The 16,264-nt window shown below is 42.3% G+C and overlaps 1 protein-coding gene across 7 annotated transcripts in view; it reads left to right on the forward strand.

Annotated features, from left to right (window-relative positions):
* Positions 1 to 16,243, forward strand: part of DLGAP1 (DLG associated protein 1) — a 415,626-nt gene extending 399,383 nt beyond the window's left edge. For 6 of the 7 annotated variants that reach the window (XM_048289355.1, XM_048289356.1, XM_048289353.1 and 3 more), the window contains 3 exons: positions 7,266 to 7,357; positions 9,245 to 9,397; positions 12,227 to 16,243. In XM_048289355.1, coding sequence (XP_048145312.1) covers positions 7,266 to 7,357; positions 9,245 to 9,397; positions 12,227 to 12,436 — 455 coding nt within the window. In that variant the 3' untranslated portion in view covers positions 12,437 to 16,243. Of the gene's footprint in view, positions 1 to 7,265; positions 7,358 to 9,244; positions 10,079 to 12,226 lie in introns of those variants that run through there. The other variant, XM_048289360.1, reaches the window with a different exon arrangement.
* The last annotated feature ends 21 nt before the right edge of the window (positions 16,244 to 16,264 follow it).

The following is a 16,264-nucleotide window of genomic DNA, read 5'->3' on the forward strand; positions in this document are numbered from 1 at the left end:
CAAGGTAGTTGGTGCACAAATAAAGTAGTAGGTAAAGAACATGAAGTGAATTTTACGAGGCTGATAGATGCAGAAACTGTGTATCTACATAGAATTTTCTCTCAATGTCTTGGTGTCTTTGATATGAGGCAGTTTTAAAGGGCTCTATGAGCTATCAGGTGGAGGAGTCAGTTATGGGGAAGATAAAGGAATGGTTAGGTTGGCTATTCCCAATGCCTCCTTACAGCACATATGGCATGTATCCTGGCACTTCTTGTGATCACTGGAAATGGCAGGAGGAAAAGGGTCACCTGGGTCTGGTAGCCGCTGTTGCAGTACTTATTCCAGTGTGACGCTGTCAGCTGCTCTGGCACGTGTCAGATGCCTCCCACAGAGGCTGCGCAGGGCTTTCTGCTGCAGCTCAGCACGTCCCACTCTACCTGGTGCCAAGGAAAAGCATATGGCCGGGGCTGCTCTGCCCGCTCAGCAGTGCCAGAAACAAAAGCCTAGTTGTTACAAACCCTGCCCCAAAAAACGTCTTTTTCATACATCTATAAACTTTAAAGAGAGAGAGGAAAGGAGGAGAAGAGGTGTGTTTGCTTTGCTTTCCCTAATGAAATATAACCAGAGCAGGGAATGCACCCTTTGTTTCCAACCTGACATCCCCAGCATGTGTTTGGCCAGATAACAAAATAACGAGAACGTGTGATGAGCGAGGTTTTCTCGATGCCATGGCAGCTGACAGAGGGCTCATCCCCCCGGCGCTCCACGTAAAACGATCCGCGCTTCCCTCAGACAATGCGGCCCTTGTGCGGAACAGCTGTCTCGGGGAGACGGCTCGCTGCTGTTTGACAGTAGCTTGTATGTTACATAGATACGTTGGGTATTATCTAGCTGGGAATGAATCTACCAGATGGGATTGAATGTTTCTAGCTGGGAAATGGAGTCTGCTGCTCTGTATAAAAACAAGCTGTGGTTCAGCGGCTGCATGATGAAATGCCAATATAGAGAGAAATGTGGCTTCCCTTCCGCCATGAATTATTTATTGTATAGTATATTCTGGTTTTAGCTGAAATCATTTTCTGATAAAGCCGCAACATGTGTGACAGGCAGATGAACACCACTCACACTTTAAGCTAACATACTTGATATGATTTCAGTGTATTTTGCAGTTACAGGGAGGTTGGCTACAAACTCTAGGCCTCTCATTAAAAAAAAAAAGATGTTACACATCTGAGGCTAAACACCTTGTGAGAATTGATTGACACTTTGGATCAGGCCTCAAGTGAAATCAACAGTTGACTTTTTCTGTTTTTTCCTCAACCATCTGCTTACTCCTCCTACCTCTCCCCTGCAAAATTTCAAATAGGCAGGGCCTCACTACAGTTGTTGGTTGATGACCTCACTACAGTTGTTGTTTTGGCTCAGGCCTCTGTTGTCACCATTTACACACAAAATCCACAGCATCAGACCTGGCTCCCTGCACATCTCTGACCACTTTTTTCCCCAGCAGCGGTGGGCACAGGAACACAATCCTATGGCCTTGGCCTGTCTTTAGAGGTTTGGGGTTTTTTTGCTGTTGTTTGTATTTCACATGGAGCACTGACCTTCTTGGAAGAACCACAAATCTTCATTTTGCCTCCCCCTGCACCCCCTCCAGAAGCTTCTCTTTCACATGGGGTTGTACTGGGGCTTTGGTGTAAAGATAACTATCGGAAGCAAACAGCAGGCCTGATTCACCACAAGTCAGGTGTAATGTGGGTTTAGTGGCGAGACAAGCCAGGCCAATCAAGTAAAAACTAAAAACAGAAAACCAAGGCTCTTACAAGACATGTCATTTTAACTCTTGAGTGTATATGGGCTAATCTGTGAATAAAGCCTCTGGGCTAGTCTGTAAATAAAGGTTGACCTCAAATCTGCAGGAACCTTACTGCTTAGGACCAGAGTCTTTGCAAATTCATCCAGTTCTGGCAAATTATGCAATGCTTACACACTCTCTGCTATTTTGGTTTGTTTCGATTGTTTCAAAAGAAAACATGAGTAAAGGCAAGACACGAGAGAAGAAAATTAAGGAAAAGGTACATTTTTCATAATAGCTGTGCATGGCAAAAGAAAAAGAGTTCAGTCTCAGCCATGAGCAAGGAAAACCATTTGCCATTCCTCTGCGAGGCTTCTCCAGGCAATCCTGATCTTTGCCGTTCTGAGGAGTGAGCCAGCCTCATCCTGCAGTGGGCTGGAGAAGCCGTGCAGAGGGATGGTCACCAGCCTGACTATGTGGCCGAGTCCTGCTGGAATCCCCCCGGCTACATGCCTCTGGCCGTATGCCCAACTCATCCTTTTCTTGTTCTGGTTTTCTTTTCTCCCCAGAAGGGACTTCTCCATACACGAGGGTTTCTCAAAGGAAAGCGATTAAGGAAAGCCCTACCAGTGCCCAGAGGCTATCTAGGCAAAAAGTGAAATCCACAAGCAAGGAAACGATCTAGTTAGGGAAAAACATTAAATGTGCTAATAAAATCCAAGTAAGTCAGACAACACATGGAAACTGCTTTAATCCAAATGAACAGCATTTGCTCATGCAGACAGCCCTATTAATTTCAATAAGATCGCTCCTGTGAGTATATATTACTCAAAGCAAGGATTGCTCCTTCCCTAGTTTGTTCCATTTGGCTGTTTTCTCCTTAATAGCTGAGCTTAAGACCTGAGCAGTAGCTTTAACTTTGAATTTCCTGGCTTTTGTCATGCTTGGTGTTATTTAAATGTAGGTCTGTCAACAGGAATAGGCTAAAATGCTGGTCCATCCTGGCTTGGAAATGGATTGTGACAGCTCTGTGGCAGGATTGCTTCATATGCATAGTGCCCAGCCAACATCTGCAACGCAAATGTCGGGCTGTGTCCCTGTAATTTCAGCCATTGTTCCTGCCACTTGCTCCTGGGGCAATGAGCAAGTCTCTGGTATTCTGTTCCCTAGCTTGGGCCCTGACTATCAACCAGGTGTTTTCACATTAAGGGCATTTGATAGTCACAGTCCTAAAGTGCCTCCTTTGTCACTTGTTAGACCCTGGGGCCTGTCAAAGTTGAAATGCAAATACATCAGTTGGGGTTTTAAGGCCAAATAATGCTGCCCCTTCTCAAAACCCCCAGGCTTCTACATGATTACTTTTCACATCACTTCAGGTGGGTTCTGTTCTTTTCCTATATTTTGTTATCCTTGTTAAACACACAGTCACCTTCCCAGATAGAGCAGATGACAACTATTTTTTTGCTTGTGTTCACAATTCTTTTATTTTGTTGTTTTCCTGTTTCTTTTCTGATGAAAACATGGAAGGGGGAGATACATAGAGCTCTACAATTTCAAAACAGGTCCTATGCAATTCTTAGAAACAAGAGAAGCAAGAACTTACTGCTTAAACAGCACATAGTCCAAGGCTATTTTCAAGAATGTTTTAAAAGAAGAATATGTTGGGACATTAGAGACACAAGGATATTCACAGAAATGTGTCCTAGAATAATATTCTGTGACTCCTAGTTAAGAACAGTAATAGTGAGGAAGCATCCCACAGTAGCTGAATAACATCAAAATAGCTATACTGAAGCAGTTCTTCAAGAATAGACATAATTGTCTATCTCTTAAAAAATGTTACAGGAGAGAACTGGATTTAGAAGGAAGGGAGGTCAAAGCAAGAAGGGAGAGAAAAAAAAAAAGGAAAAATTCAAACTATAAAAACAAAACACTGCAGTACACACACTTCTCCCTCTGGGGAAGGGGTGACAGCAAAGCACATGATGGATGTTAATAATGTTGCTTAATGCGTTACTGGAAGGCATTCAGATCCAACAGTGCTGACTGTGCTGTATAGCCCTGTATGGAACAGAAAGCAGACATGAGTAACATTATACAGGTGTTTAAATCCATTATGATTGCATCTCGATGGGCCGGGATTTTTTGTTGCTTGGTTTTATATGTTTTCTTTGTATCCTATTAGCTGAACACATCAATTTAAATGTTTATGTGTTTTTCCTCCTGTACCCCATGTCCCTTGCTGTTAAAGATTTTTCTGATTCTTTTCTGATGTGTTTTGAGTAATCATCTTTGCAATTCCCTTTATTTCCTTGGTATTAGGCTTCAAACCTTGCAGGCTTTTCTTCTAAGAAAGTCTGTTGGTCTATTTTTGCCTTTGGTTTTTCACTACACCTTGGCCTTTCTGTTGGGCACCAGAGATTTTGACTGAGTAAGCAAAATGAGCACTTTGCCTTGAAACTCTAAAAGCAATGTGGGTTTGGAAACAAAACTTAGGCTATTGATAAGGCTTTGTGCCTTCTGGAGAGATTCCTTTCAGGTTGTTGCATGCTTTGTTTTTTGTCCGTTTTTCCCCCCTAACTTCCGTGACAGAGTTGGTTGTTGACGAGTTGCACATTAACAGACCCCTTGCTTTTGAGGGGCGAGGAATCAGTGACACTTGACTAGATACAGCCGCAGCTACAGCAGAAGTGGCAACAATAGAGAACAGCATCAGCATGCATCCCGCAGTCAGCTGGGATGATGGTTTTTAGGCAAATAGCCAGTCACTAGGCAGCCAAGGACAAGGACTTCCTTTTCCCTCTGCTGAGATCTCTGAATATTACGCTCTTCTTCCCCAGAAGAAAGGGGCACATTCCCATCCATCACCAACAAGTTGTATTTACATTTCTTCATTCTTGGGATGTGATTTCCAATTTATTTTGTGCATATTTCCAAGAAAAGCCCACCTCATCTCTTTTGGGTTTTTTAATCCCAAGAAGTCGAGACTGTTTTTTCTCCGCTTCTCAAGTCTTGGGAAGTGTCAGAGTGGCCGAGCTCCAGATGAGGCAGCTGTTCCCAAATATACTCAGTGGGAAGAGTTTTCATAACAATGGGAACCACATGAAAGCTCTCGGAGTAGCTCCTCCTACTATTGAAAAGTCCTTTCAGTTGAGTGGTTTGCATATTGGGTTGCATAAACGGCTAGACACACCAAGGGGTCCATTTTCAGCACTGTGCGCATAGAATTAGACACGCAAGCCTTGCTAACAATAATGAGAGTTGTGTGCAAAACTCCCTGCGCAATATGCTGAAAATATTCTGCTTAGTGAATCTTCCAGCTCACGGCTATTTCCTGGCAGTGCTGAGCTGAGTTCTGGGAACAAAACGAAGGTCTGGACTCTGTGTGTGTTCACAGAGCTCTCTCCTATAGGTTCTGAAAAAATGTGAAAAGCTTCTCTCTTCCCTCCCCTTTTTTTCCCCCCCTTTGTATGTCTGAAGTATAAATGAACTCCACATCCCACTTTTCCTTCAACAGCCTTAAGAAGTGAGCTTTAAGGCTGCTTGAGGAAAAGCCATTTGCCTTGATGGAGGAGAACACAGATTTCACGTTACTGTGGGTCAAGTTTCAGTTTATCATGAGTATTTGTGCCAATCTGCTTAGCGTGTGGCTACTCAATCCCTTGGAGAGGCCTTTCTCTTACCAAGCACTGAATGGTGGCATTCTGGTAGCCAGCACTGCAGCCAGTCACTAGACTGATGAAGTGCTAAAAATCTTGTTACATGTATTTATGTATGTATGGTTTTGGTTGTTTGTTTTTTTTTTCATTGTGGTAAGTCAAAATAACTAGCAGTATTTTCCCAGAGGAGCTCTGTTAACGCTGTCTTAGCTCTTATACAAAAAGCGCTCAAGGGATGGTGCAGAAGATGGCAGCTTAGGAGTAGTATGTCTTCTAGGCTCTGCCAGCAATTCAGTCACCTTGAGCAGTCCACTTCATCTGCTTGTTTTTCCTGTTCCTCCTTCACCTTTCTCATACATCCAGGCTGTAAATTTGTCACAGAAAAGTTGCTGTGTCTGTTTGAGGGCTGGAACAATACAAATATCTCTGAGTAGAAATGATAGTGACAACTGTGACACAGTGCCTGCCATTCATGTTTTTCATTAAGGAAGTGGTAATATTTAAAAATTAGATTAAATTAATTTTTAATCACTTGTTAACCAGAGAATTGGGGATAGTAAGTTGCTTCAGCTGAGAGGGAAAATCAATGAAGGAGCCAGATAAATCTGTGATGCCACGCCGGTTTTTTAAAGGCAGTTTTGGTTTTTTTCCTGAGCATTGAAAGTGTCAAACAAATCGGTAGCTGCTTTCTTGCTCACAGCATCAATTCTTTCACTCAGCAGTTCCTAAATTCACACTCTCTTTTCTGGATTCACTGTCTTCCTGCCAGCTGAGGCTATGTCTGCCTTTCCGCTGTGTTTCTGCATTCTTGCTTCTTTTTTCACACGCCCAGAGGTACACACATACACACGTGTACATACACATGTACAAGTGCACATACACAGTCTCCCCCTGGACCAGAACTCAGCAAAGCCCCAGGGAGTCCCTGAATGCACCAGTCTATGCCTTGGGTTTGGGCAGTGTATTGCCAACTACCCCTGGCAGCAGTAAAATCCCAGCGTCTGAGTGAGGTTGAATGCAACCAAAACAGTATGAGCTCCTGCTTTATTCAGAGGCATTTACTACGGGCTGTCTTCTGGTTCACTGCAGCCCTTCACAGCATTCGGTCAGTCCAAAGGGGCAGTAAGTACCCAGCTGTCTGTACAAAGAAGTCCTCAGACAGAGCAGGAGCTGTGCTAGGACTCTTCGACACCTCCCTCCAAGTCACCAGCAAGGAGGAGAGGCCGGGGTGTGATTGCTGCCTGAAGTACTCCCGGGCATTTGAATTCAAAGGCAGAAGCGGCCTTGGATTGTGTTCATGGAAAGTATTCAGAGGGTCCAGAAGAGATTAATTGGCATGCACTAAAACAATCATCCCCTTTCTGAGGCTCTGATCGAGCAACACCCAGCTACACCTGACAATAAGGCCTGAGTTGCTAAGTGAGGTGGAGAAGCAAACAGGGTTTGAGAGCTGCATGTCCTTGTGCAGGGAGCTGGGTTTTCATTCAAAGCCTGAGCCTGGGTCATAGTGATATGAGTGGTGACATCTCTGGTGAGCTTTCTATACAGCATGCAAAAGCTTTTGGTTAGCCATATTTACACTGTCATTACAACCGGTTACAACTGGTCTCACTGGAGGAATGAGAGTAAGATGCAGCATTTTTTTACATATTTTTGCCTAGTGGAGATCTGACCTTAGGTTTATCAGCACTTCTCTTTTTGTGACTGAAAGATAACATACCTTTTGAAAGCCAGAGCTGACTGCAACACAGCTTTCTCCTCTCTTTTTATAGACTTTTAGTTGCCTGCAGCTAAGAAAGCATTGTGACTTACTCTTCTTTTTCTCTCAGTTCTAGGGAAAATTCGAACTGCAGTGGGCAGTGCCCAGCTTCTCATGGCCCAGAAATTTTACCAGTTCAGAGAACTTTGTGAAGAAAACCTGGTATGTAATTTTTCTGATAGATACTACTGTGTGCCTTTTACTAACCCTGTGAATAATCCTATATAAACTAAACTGATTTTCTGACCAACACAGCAGCTTTCCCAGTAAAGGCCTTGATATAAATTTGGGAGTAACTCAAACTTGTCAGAGTCATCATGAGTTTCACAATAGCTTGAGATTCTTAAAATAAAGGCAAAAAGCTTTGGGTGAACTATCAGGAGGCTCTGCTACTGACCCCAGAGGAGCAAGGGTCTGTCCCTTGACCCTCGAGTTCATGGGTACACAGATGGGTACAGCATCTTAAGGTCTTTGAGGGTAGACCAGAAATCTCCCGAGTTGGGCTTTCCCATGTGTTCCTGGGAAACAAGCCCCAGACTAAAATCTGCCTCAGTGGACAAATGCAACAGAAATTGGCTCTGTATTCATAAGACTTCCAATTCATAACATAAAAATTGAAAAAGCCTTCTGACTGCACATCTTTGCAAGTAACAGCCTACAACTGGGCAACCTGCTAGTGTCAAGTACTGAAAAACTAGGAATCGAAGTGTAATCTCTGGTCTCCTTATGATTCTAAAAATATATACTTTATTGTTTTCAATAATTGCACCTTTCATGGTATAATCATCCTATCAAAATCTGTTGTCAGTGTGACTGTGAAAAGCGCAAATAGAAATTTTATGAGGCAAGCAACTGAGTCTTTTGGGTTTATTGCTTCTGAAGAGGAAGAAAACTAAAGGCAAAGTAAAACTTGAGCCACGTAAAACATCATGCAAGGTGCTACTAGTAATTTATTTATTTATTAACAACAAAATTAATAACAGTTTATCAGTGTAGTCTGACAAGGCCATGGCACACACAACACCTTGCTGACTGGTGTAGACTCCTCAGCATTTATGAAAAGCACGGTTGAAGTGAGTGTATGCAACATCTCATTTTAATTAAAGAGTTTCAGCTGGGAACCAGCTGATAGACACATCCTGTAGAAAGCCTTCCCTCATGCTAACCTTGCCAGTGGAGCAGGGACAGTTTCGTGTACGCCCACTGCATGCAAAAAGCATTCAGAGCCGTGGTGTACTGAAGGGACAGAAGGAAGGACAGGATTTCTTGGGTCACCAGCCTCTGGCCCAAGCTGTGCTGAAGATGCTGACTGTCCAGATGTGCTCTTCTGAGCAATGCTCTTGGGCTGATGAGTTTGCACACACAAAGCAATGCTCCCCACCTGTGTCCCAGTTTCATTCTCCCAAAAAATCTACATGTAAAAATGGGTTTACTGTGCTTCTGCATGTAGTCTTCTGAGCTTTTCACCCTGCACAGGTTATTCTTGACAAACAAACAAAAAAAAGAAGAATTTGGCCTGAGGTGTATAAGAGACAATTTTACTTGAAATGGTGTATTTTTGTAAACCTTACATTCTCAGAGTGTAGAAAAAGTGTTCACACATTGGTATATCACTATTTGCACATACAGGAAATGTAAATTTGCACAGATATCACTTTTTTACAAGCATGAGCATGGGGGGAATCCTTCCTCATGAGAGTGAAGAGGAGGCTGGCAATTCATTTCAGTGCAGATAGGATTGCCACCAGTTGTGCCCAGGAGCATCCCTAGGCAGCTCCTGCCACAGGGGCCCTTTACCCTTAGTCTGCCAGGGGTACCTGCTGCCTTTGGTGAGTGGGGGTTTGCAGGGCACAGCAGCTCAACACCGAGCCAGACTCCTCGAAATAAAACCCACCAGTAAGTAATGCTTTGCTTTGCTCCTCTCTCTGGGTCTTATCCATCACTTGGATCTGCTCAAACTGCTTTGCTAGCGAGATTCATAACCATTTGCACAAATGCTTTACATTAAGAAGTACTAAAGCCAACATGTTTTTTTCTTCTGTTGCACAGAATCCTAATGCACATCCACGGCCGACCTCCCAGGATTTAGCAGGGTTTTGGGATATGCTGCAGTTGTCCATAGAAAATATTAGTATGAAATTTGATGAACTTCATCAGTTAAAGGCCAATAATTGGAAACAGATGGATCCTCATGACAAGAAGGTAGAACACTGTAGATTTTGTATGCTTCATTTAAAACCCTGCACAAATACTGGACCGATTAAATAGGCCTCTGTGTTACAGCGCTGACGTTAAAAATGTGAAATGAAGCTCATATCAAATTAATTTCATTGTAATAACAATGTTTACATAATAATCATCTGGGATATTATCTGTAATATGTTTCAGGCATATTTTTAAACCAAATCTGTCTTTGTGAATCGGATAATGGGAATGTGGTACTTTGTTAAGCTTTACATTTAATCATATTAGACGATCAATCGTTGGAAGGAACTGCCTTATATATTGATTCTTAAAATTAAATAAATCACATTTACGGTTCATATTATTGCATACAGCAAGAGTTCTAGGTTGTGTTACTGAAAAAACTAGGGAAGCACTGTAACCATCGCTGACTTTGATAGCCAGATTACAAACAGCAATATCAAAAATATGCCTTCCAAAATCTTACATGAAGGAATTACATTTTTTTGTCCATTTGTTTGGGTTTTTTTTTGGGGGGGGCTTTTTTTAAATGGGTGATTTCACAAACACATTCACTTTGCTGGTAGTGTTGTTTACCCGAGGTAACATAAAAATCATCTGGAGCTTTGGTCTTTTTTTTTTCCTTTTTTTTTTTTTTTTTTTTTTTTTTTTGGTAAATGTAGTCTTCTTCTGTCACCATAAAAAGCTACCGCATCTCCAAGTGTGAGTCACATTTCACTTGACATTCTCATTTGGCACCATCATCTTTTTTTTTTCTCCTCACTATCCACCTCAAGACAAACAGCACTTGGGTGAGCCAAAATACACAAATGTCTCAGAAAATCCTTAGAACACAGACCCATTCCTAGAGGAATCAACGGTCTAATGTCACGCTCCTATAGGTATGTAATTTGGTGGCTGAATTTCTGCTGTGACTGGTCTGATAGCAATGAATACAGCCAACAGGTAGGGTCACCAGAAGGAGGGGGAGCATGACTTACAGGTACAGCGGCTCAGACAGGAGTCCTGGCTACCCCAACTTATGGTCAGCTGGCTGCCGATGACCAAAGTGGTGTTTTCTTTTGGACAAATAACCATAATAATATCAAACCCCGTTAATCTTGCAGCAGGAAGCTTGTACAGGCAGTGCTGGTAGCACTATTCCTCCTCCTCCAATCAAGACTAAATACTCATTCCTGACTTAGGAGTGCCATGTTCACACCACTTGTGCACACCTAGTGTGTTTTGTAGGGGAATGAATGGGAATGTGTTTTCCTAGCCCAAGGTACTGAAGGCAAGTCATTTTCTTATCTTCTTTTTTTTTCCAGTATCTATCAGAAAAGGAAGTTTAAAATGCCAAACATGCATGCACAGAAATGCTGGTATATGGTCTTTCATTAGCTTTTACAGTAAAGTGGGTAGGCTGAGTGTTTGCAATTGCAGCAGTAAGAAATGAGAGCTTTCCTTAAAAAAAATGTGCCTTTTCTTTGCTTCTGAAAAACATTTCAAAGAGTTTCCAAGAAAAAGAAGACTATAACGGTTTAAAGGAAGTTAAGTAGTGCTGAAGAAAGGGACCTACAGTAGGAAGGTAAAGATTTTAAAGAATTACACTGTGTTCTTGTTTCAACAGCATTTGTCTATGATTTTAGATGAAACAGATGATCTCTTTTCTTAAAAAGGATTAAAAAAAAAAAGGAAGAAAAAACTTTCTGCGGAATTGATATTTGCCTTTGGCCTTTGCCACTGGGCCCTTTTTAAGCAGCATAGATTAATCCTTGGATGGAGAGAAAAAGCAAAGTATGAATAAGTGTAACTAAGCACCTTTATATTTTGAGCCATGGAAGCTGTTGTGAGCAGCATGAGAGAAAACAAAAGGGCAGAATGGGACCTTTGTAGTGTGATAAAATCCCTTCGCTCAGAGACCGTGTTCACAGTTGGAAGGGGATGTAACTTAAAAGACAATCTAATTAACTTGACAAAGTCTTTGTGGACGCCTGAAATTCAGTTCTGAATACACTTTTCTTTTGCGGGAGAGATCCCTCTCTGAGGGTTTTTTTTTGTTGGCTTTTTTTCTTTTTTTGTGTGTGTATGTGTGTGTACATGCACCAGGATATACATAAAAGTCCTCCTTGTTGGTCACATATCTGGAGCTAGCTGCCACCATGATGATTAATGCATGTTCTCTTAACTGTTTTTAAGTTTTTCCTACCAGATTTTCTATTTCTAGCTGAATGTAGCTTCATGCCTATTTAGCACGAGGCCAGAGTGTGTGAGCTTGGGCAGAGAGACCCAGAGTGTGGGATTTTTGAGCAGACACTAAACTGCTACGAAATAGATACATAAATATATGGTGTTTTTTAAAAGCTACTTATTCTGATGCACCAGCTGCAGACAGCTAGTTCCCATCTGCATTTGGGAACGCCAAAGCCATGGCATCTCCGTGTTGCAGGAGCATCTAGCACTATGCACGGATAGAAGAGGGTGGCCCAGGAGCTGGGGCTCTCCAGAGTTCCTCTGCTGAGAGCAGCGTTCCCTCCCGGCTACGCCAGTGGCAAGAGCTTGGTCTCTTTCCTAGTCCCTGGCACTAAGCAGGTAGCAGTGGGGGCCTCGGCCCTGGCAGCACCATCCCCGAGGAGAAGTAGCACGGCGGCCGCCCTCCCCTCCCCTTTGCCCTTGCCCTATGTTTATGAACCCTTGAGCACAAAAGCCAGTTGACTGAAGACAGAAAGGCAGATAAGAGCTAACAAACCTTAGGTAAAATGTGTGTTCTAACTACTGACATATCCTAGTTTTTCCCACCTTTCCCTGAGAAGCTGTATAATGCCATTAACCTTCTGCTTTGATCAGGAGAGAAGGGTCCCTCCTCCAGTGCCAAAGAAGCCATCGAAAGGTCAGGTGCCACTCATACGAGAACGCTCTCTGGAAAGCTCGCAGCGTCAAGAGGCCCGGAAACGGCTGATGGCTGCCAAGCGCGCTGCATCGGTCCGCCAGAACTCAGCTACCGAGAGCGCCGAAAGCATTGAGATATACATCCCCGAAGCCCAGACCAGGCTATGAAGGGATCCAACTGGGAGGACTCTCTCTGGCAAGACAAGCCTCATGTATAATCTGCCCCTCTAGGCTCCTGCTCAAGGTCACCACGAAGTATTTGTACCTCCTCCTCTCTCTCTCGCTCTCTCTACCCTCCTCTCCCCCTCCCCTCTCTCTGTACACAGCTGCCCCAATGCTCCCAGTGAACTCCACTGCCGTGGCGTAGTTGTCGGTCCTCCGAGAGATGTCCTCTAATCACCCTTGCTTTCTGAAGGTTCGCCCATGTCATCACGATGCTTTGTCACATGTACTGATGCTGCCACTTCGCCTCATGTAAACGAGTACGATCCTTTTTTCTTTTCTGTTTGAAACAAATAAATGCAGCGCTCAGACTTCCACACACCCACGCACCTGTACAGTAGATGCTCCATTTAACTTACTCATGATCTTTAGTTGACCTAAAGCTAGTCTGTTACCCAGTGTACAGCAATATCAAACTGTAGGGGACTTTGGTATTTTCAGTCACGCAGGGTGATCCTTTCGGACTCTGCCGTCTTCCTCACAAAAGATGAAAGGAGCTATGACTCGGATTCCCCTCTTTTTATTACTGTTTTTTTTAAAGCAGATGGCGCACTTTATTCTAAACCTCCGAATCACATCTTCACCTGAATTAAGGAGTTACACAAGGGCAGGGAGCTGGGGTGGGAGCAGGGAGGGGGGGAAGAAAAAAAACCCCACAGCTCTGGCAGGTGAAAAAGTGGAAGTATATCCCGCAGGTGAGATGGCGAGGGATATAAAAGATCCTGTGGAAAGATACCTGCACACTCACAGCTGCACAAACTGCCTCATTTTTATTTCATCAATCACTACTTAAACATTTCAATCAGCAGAAGATTGTAAATTCGATCTTCCAGGGAAATAATCTATTTTGAAAGGCAATAAAAGAGTAAAAAGGAAGGAGATAAGAAGCAATGACAGTTGAAGAGATAATATAAAAGAAGGATTTTCTTGTCCAAGTATTAAGAATTTTTAAAATTGTACTGTATTGTCAATTCTTCTTGTATTGTATTGTATGGATTATATTGGTTAAAAAAAAAAAAAAAGAAAAAAAAGAAAAAAGCTTGGTTTTGTTGATGTCTTAATCTCGGTGGGACCATCCAATCTCATACGTCCACGCAGCCACACACGGACACCTGTAGGTGAATTACTGTACATGGAGCCTCTGATGCTTTTCCAGGCCAGGCTTGCTTTGCTCTATCCACAGCTGGTTGTATGCTACAGTTCAGACTGCTTATCACCAAACCGTCCATATTTAGGAGTAAATTTCTGATTCAGCCTCCTCTTAATAGTATAAAGTATTCACTTGAACAAGAACAATAGACTATTTTTCACAAGTTATGGGATCAATATGAACTTAATATTTTTCACGACAAGCCTTCCTACCCTGGCTTCTGCCATTGTTTTGCAATCACTAAAAATATGCATCCTAAGTAGCTCATTAATAGTGGGCGGAAATGGCAGATAATAGGGCTGGAGAGGAGCCTGAGAGGTCAACTCCTGTGTGTCTGTCCCCTCCAGCCACCTCTGGCTGGGGCAGGATCTTGTCCTCCAGCTCCTCTGATGAGGAACAATGCCGACCACGCTGCTACTGGAATCTCTTGTGCCAACATTAGGAAAGCTATGTCAGGCATGTTGCTGAAAGCGAGTTGTGTGCGTGCGTGTGAGCGTGTGTGAGTGCGCACACGCGTGCCTAGCTGGCACATGCTGCTGCCAGCAGAATTAGCGTGAGCTGCTTTGGGTGACAGGGCTGCTTTGGGTGACAGGACTGGTGTGGGCAGAGGAGCGCTGTGCAGTCCCCAGCACGTGTGCAGTCCTGCAGCGACGTCTTCCAGACTCCTCTGCTGCTCCCTGCGTGCTCTTCACCCCATCTGCCAGGGCAGGGGGATGCAGGAGGGGAAGGCAGGCTGCTTTCTGCTCCCAGTGAGCACAGGCACAGGACAGCCCCACCATGGAGAGGCACGGGTGGCAGCCCTTGCTGCATGCCAGTGCTGGCTGGCTGTGCCCATGGCTGCTCAACCTGTATGGACAGTCCAAGCAGTGAAAAATCCCACTGCACATGTGGCGTAATTCTGCAGCTTGCACTTAAAAAGCGTTGAAAATCGTCATCGAGAAGTTAAGCTCTTGCTAAAACTCTTCATCGAGACCATGCCAGACAGCTTCTTTTCCTATGACATCATAGCCAGGTGCTAATTTAAGTTTATTCGAGAAAATAGGAGAGGTAATAGGTTCTGGCACCAAGTATTTTCATGAGAGCATACTAAAACCACTAGAGAATTTGCTACCTCTCAAAGCCATCGATATCTGAGCTATGTCTTTATAAACAGGGCACAAATATTTACTGCTGTGGTTTACAAGAAAAGGGCTAATAATTTAATATATAAAAGACTTTTAACTAGAGTAATCAGAAATCCAGTGTAACTCTAGAGTGCTTGGTGTTACAGGAGCTTCAAAAGGTTTGACCCTCTAAGCGTTTGAATACCAGTGTATTTGCTAGTTTTGAAACACTGCATTTAACTTTTAGCAGCAACAAAACATCACCGTGTTTGCAGTATGTAATAGTGCCAACTGCCACTTTTGAGCATATATAGTCATAGGAAGTATTACTTATTTGGAACTCATTTGTACTGAAGTATTCAAAGCAGTACCTAGGTGAGAGTCCACATTCACAACTGTGTCTCAGACTTACTTAGTTTTGTGAACGTTTTATGAGAGATGAGTTAAGACTTTGGTTGACAAGTGGCTACAGAAATTTATATCCAGCAAGTTCCCCCCTAAAAAAGCAGAAAAGTGAAGACTATCTAGTCTTGTACATTACAACTTACTGTATTTGTATATCATAGAATATTTTTTGTATCTATTTTAAATGACTTTATTCTTAGCTGAATGCTTGTTAATTCATTTGGCACTGGAGAGGTTATTATAATGTTTGCCTAGTTTTTTAGCAAAATATTAAAAATACAGCCAATACCAGAAAATAGAAAATAAAGTAATTCTGCCCCTAGAATGCCACTAGTTAACCACTTGACTCATTTACCAACACTAATGCTAATATATCTGCTCCATCATCTGTTTTAGTATAATCTGTAACTATTTGTTTTTAGTCTAAACTGCCCAGTGTATGTTAAAAATGCCTATATTCTGTTTCACTTTGGGACTAAACTATTGTTGTTTTTTTTTTCTTGGGGGAAATTTTAGAAAAGGTTGGTTTTGTCTCCTGCTTCAAAAATCAAAAAAAAAAAAAAAAAAAAAGAGGTATTTATTATATTTTTTGCAGATGTTTCCATAAAATTCTCATAATCTTTTTGTAAAGAAAGATGAAGAAATGGATTAAAGATTTTTAATATTTGAAAAGGTAAATAGAAATAATTTATTTGTAATATATTTGTTTATTTATTGGTGTTCCCTTAATGCTTTGATGTGCACTATCACTTTAATTTAAACTGTATCATTGTGAATTTATTGGGGTTTTTAGTTTTTTGTTCAGTTTGTTTTTTTTTTTTTTAAGGAAAATGGTCAAATGCATATTTTAAGTAGAATGTAAATCACTGGCCTACCTGCATTCCCAAATGTGATTTTAAAATGTTTTTGATTTGAAACAAAAGACACAAATTTGAAAGCCTTTAGACAGAGGAGAGTGTTTTTATGGCTTAACGATTTGGGTTTCCATAGGATTATCTATCTGGTTTGTGTGTGGACAGGAAAATGTAAATAGATGAATGTTTCCCATAATGTAAAAAGAGCAAATTAATAAAATAATTAATGCACTGCTTGTAAGAGCTGTGGGTTTTCAATGCA

The sequence above is a fragment of the Corvus hawaiiensis genome, chromosome 30, assembly GCF_020740725.1.
Source record: "Corvus hawaiiensis isolate bCorHaw1 chromosome 30, bCorHaw1.pri.cur, whole genome shotgun sequence".
Taxonomy (NCBI): domain Eukaryota; kingdom Metazoa; phylum Chordata; class Aves; order Passeriformes; family Corvidae; genus Corvus; species Corvus hawaiiensis.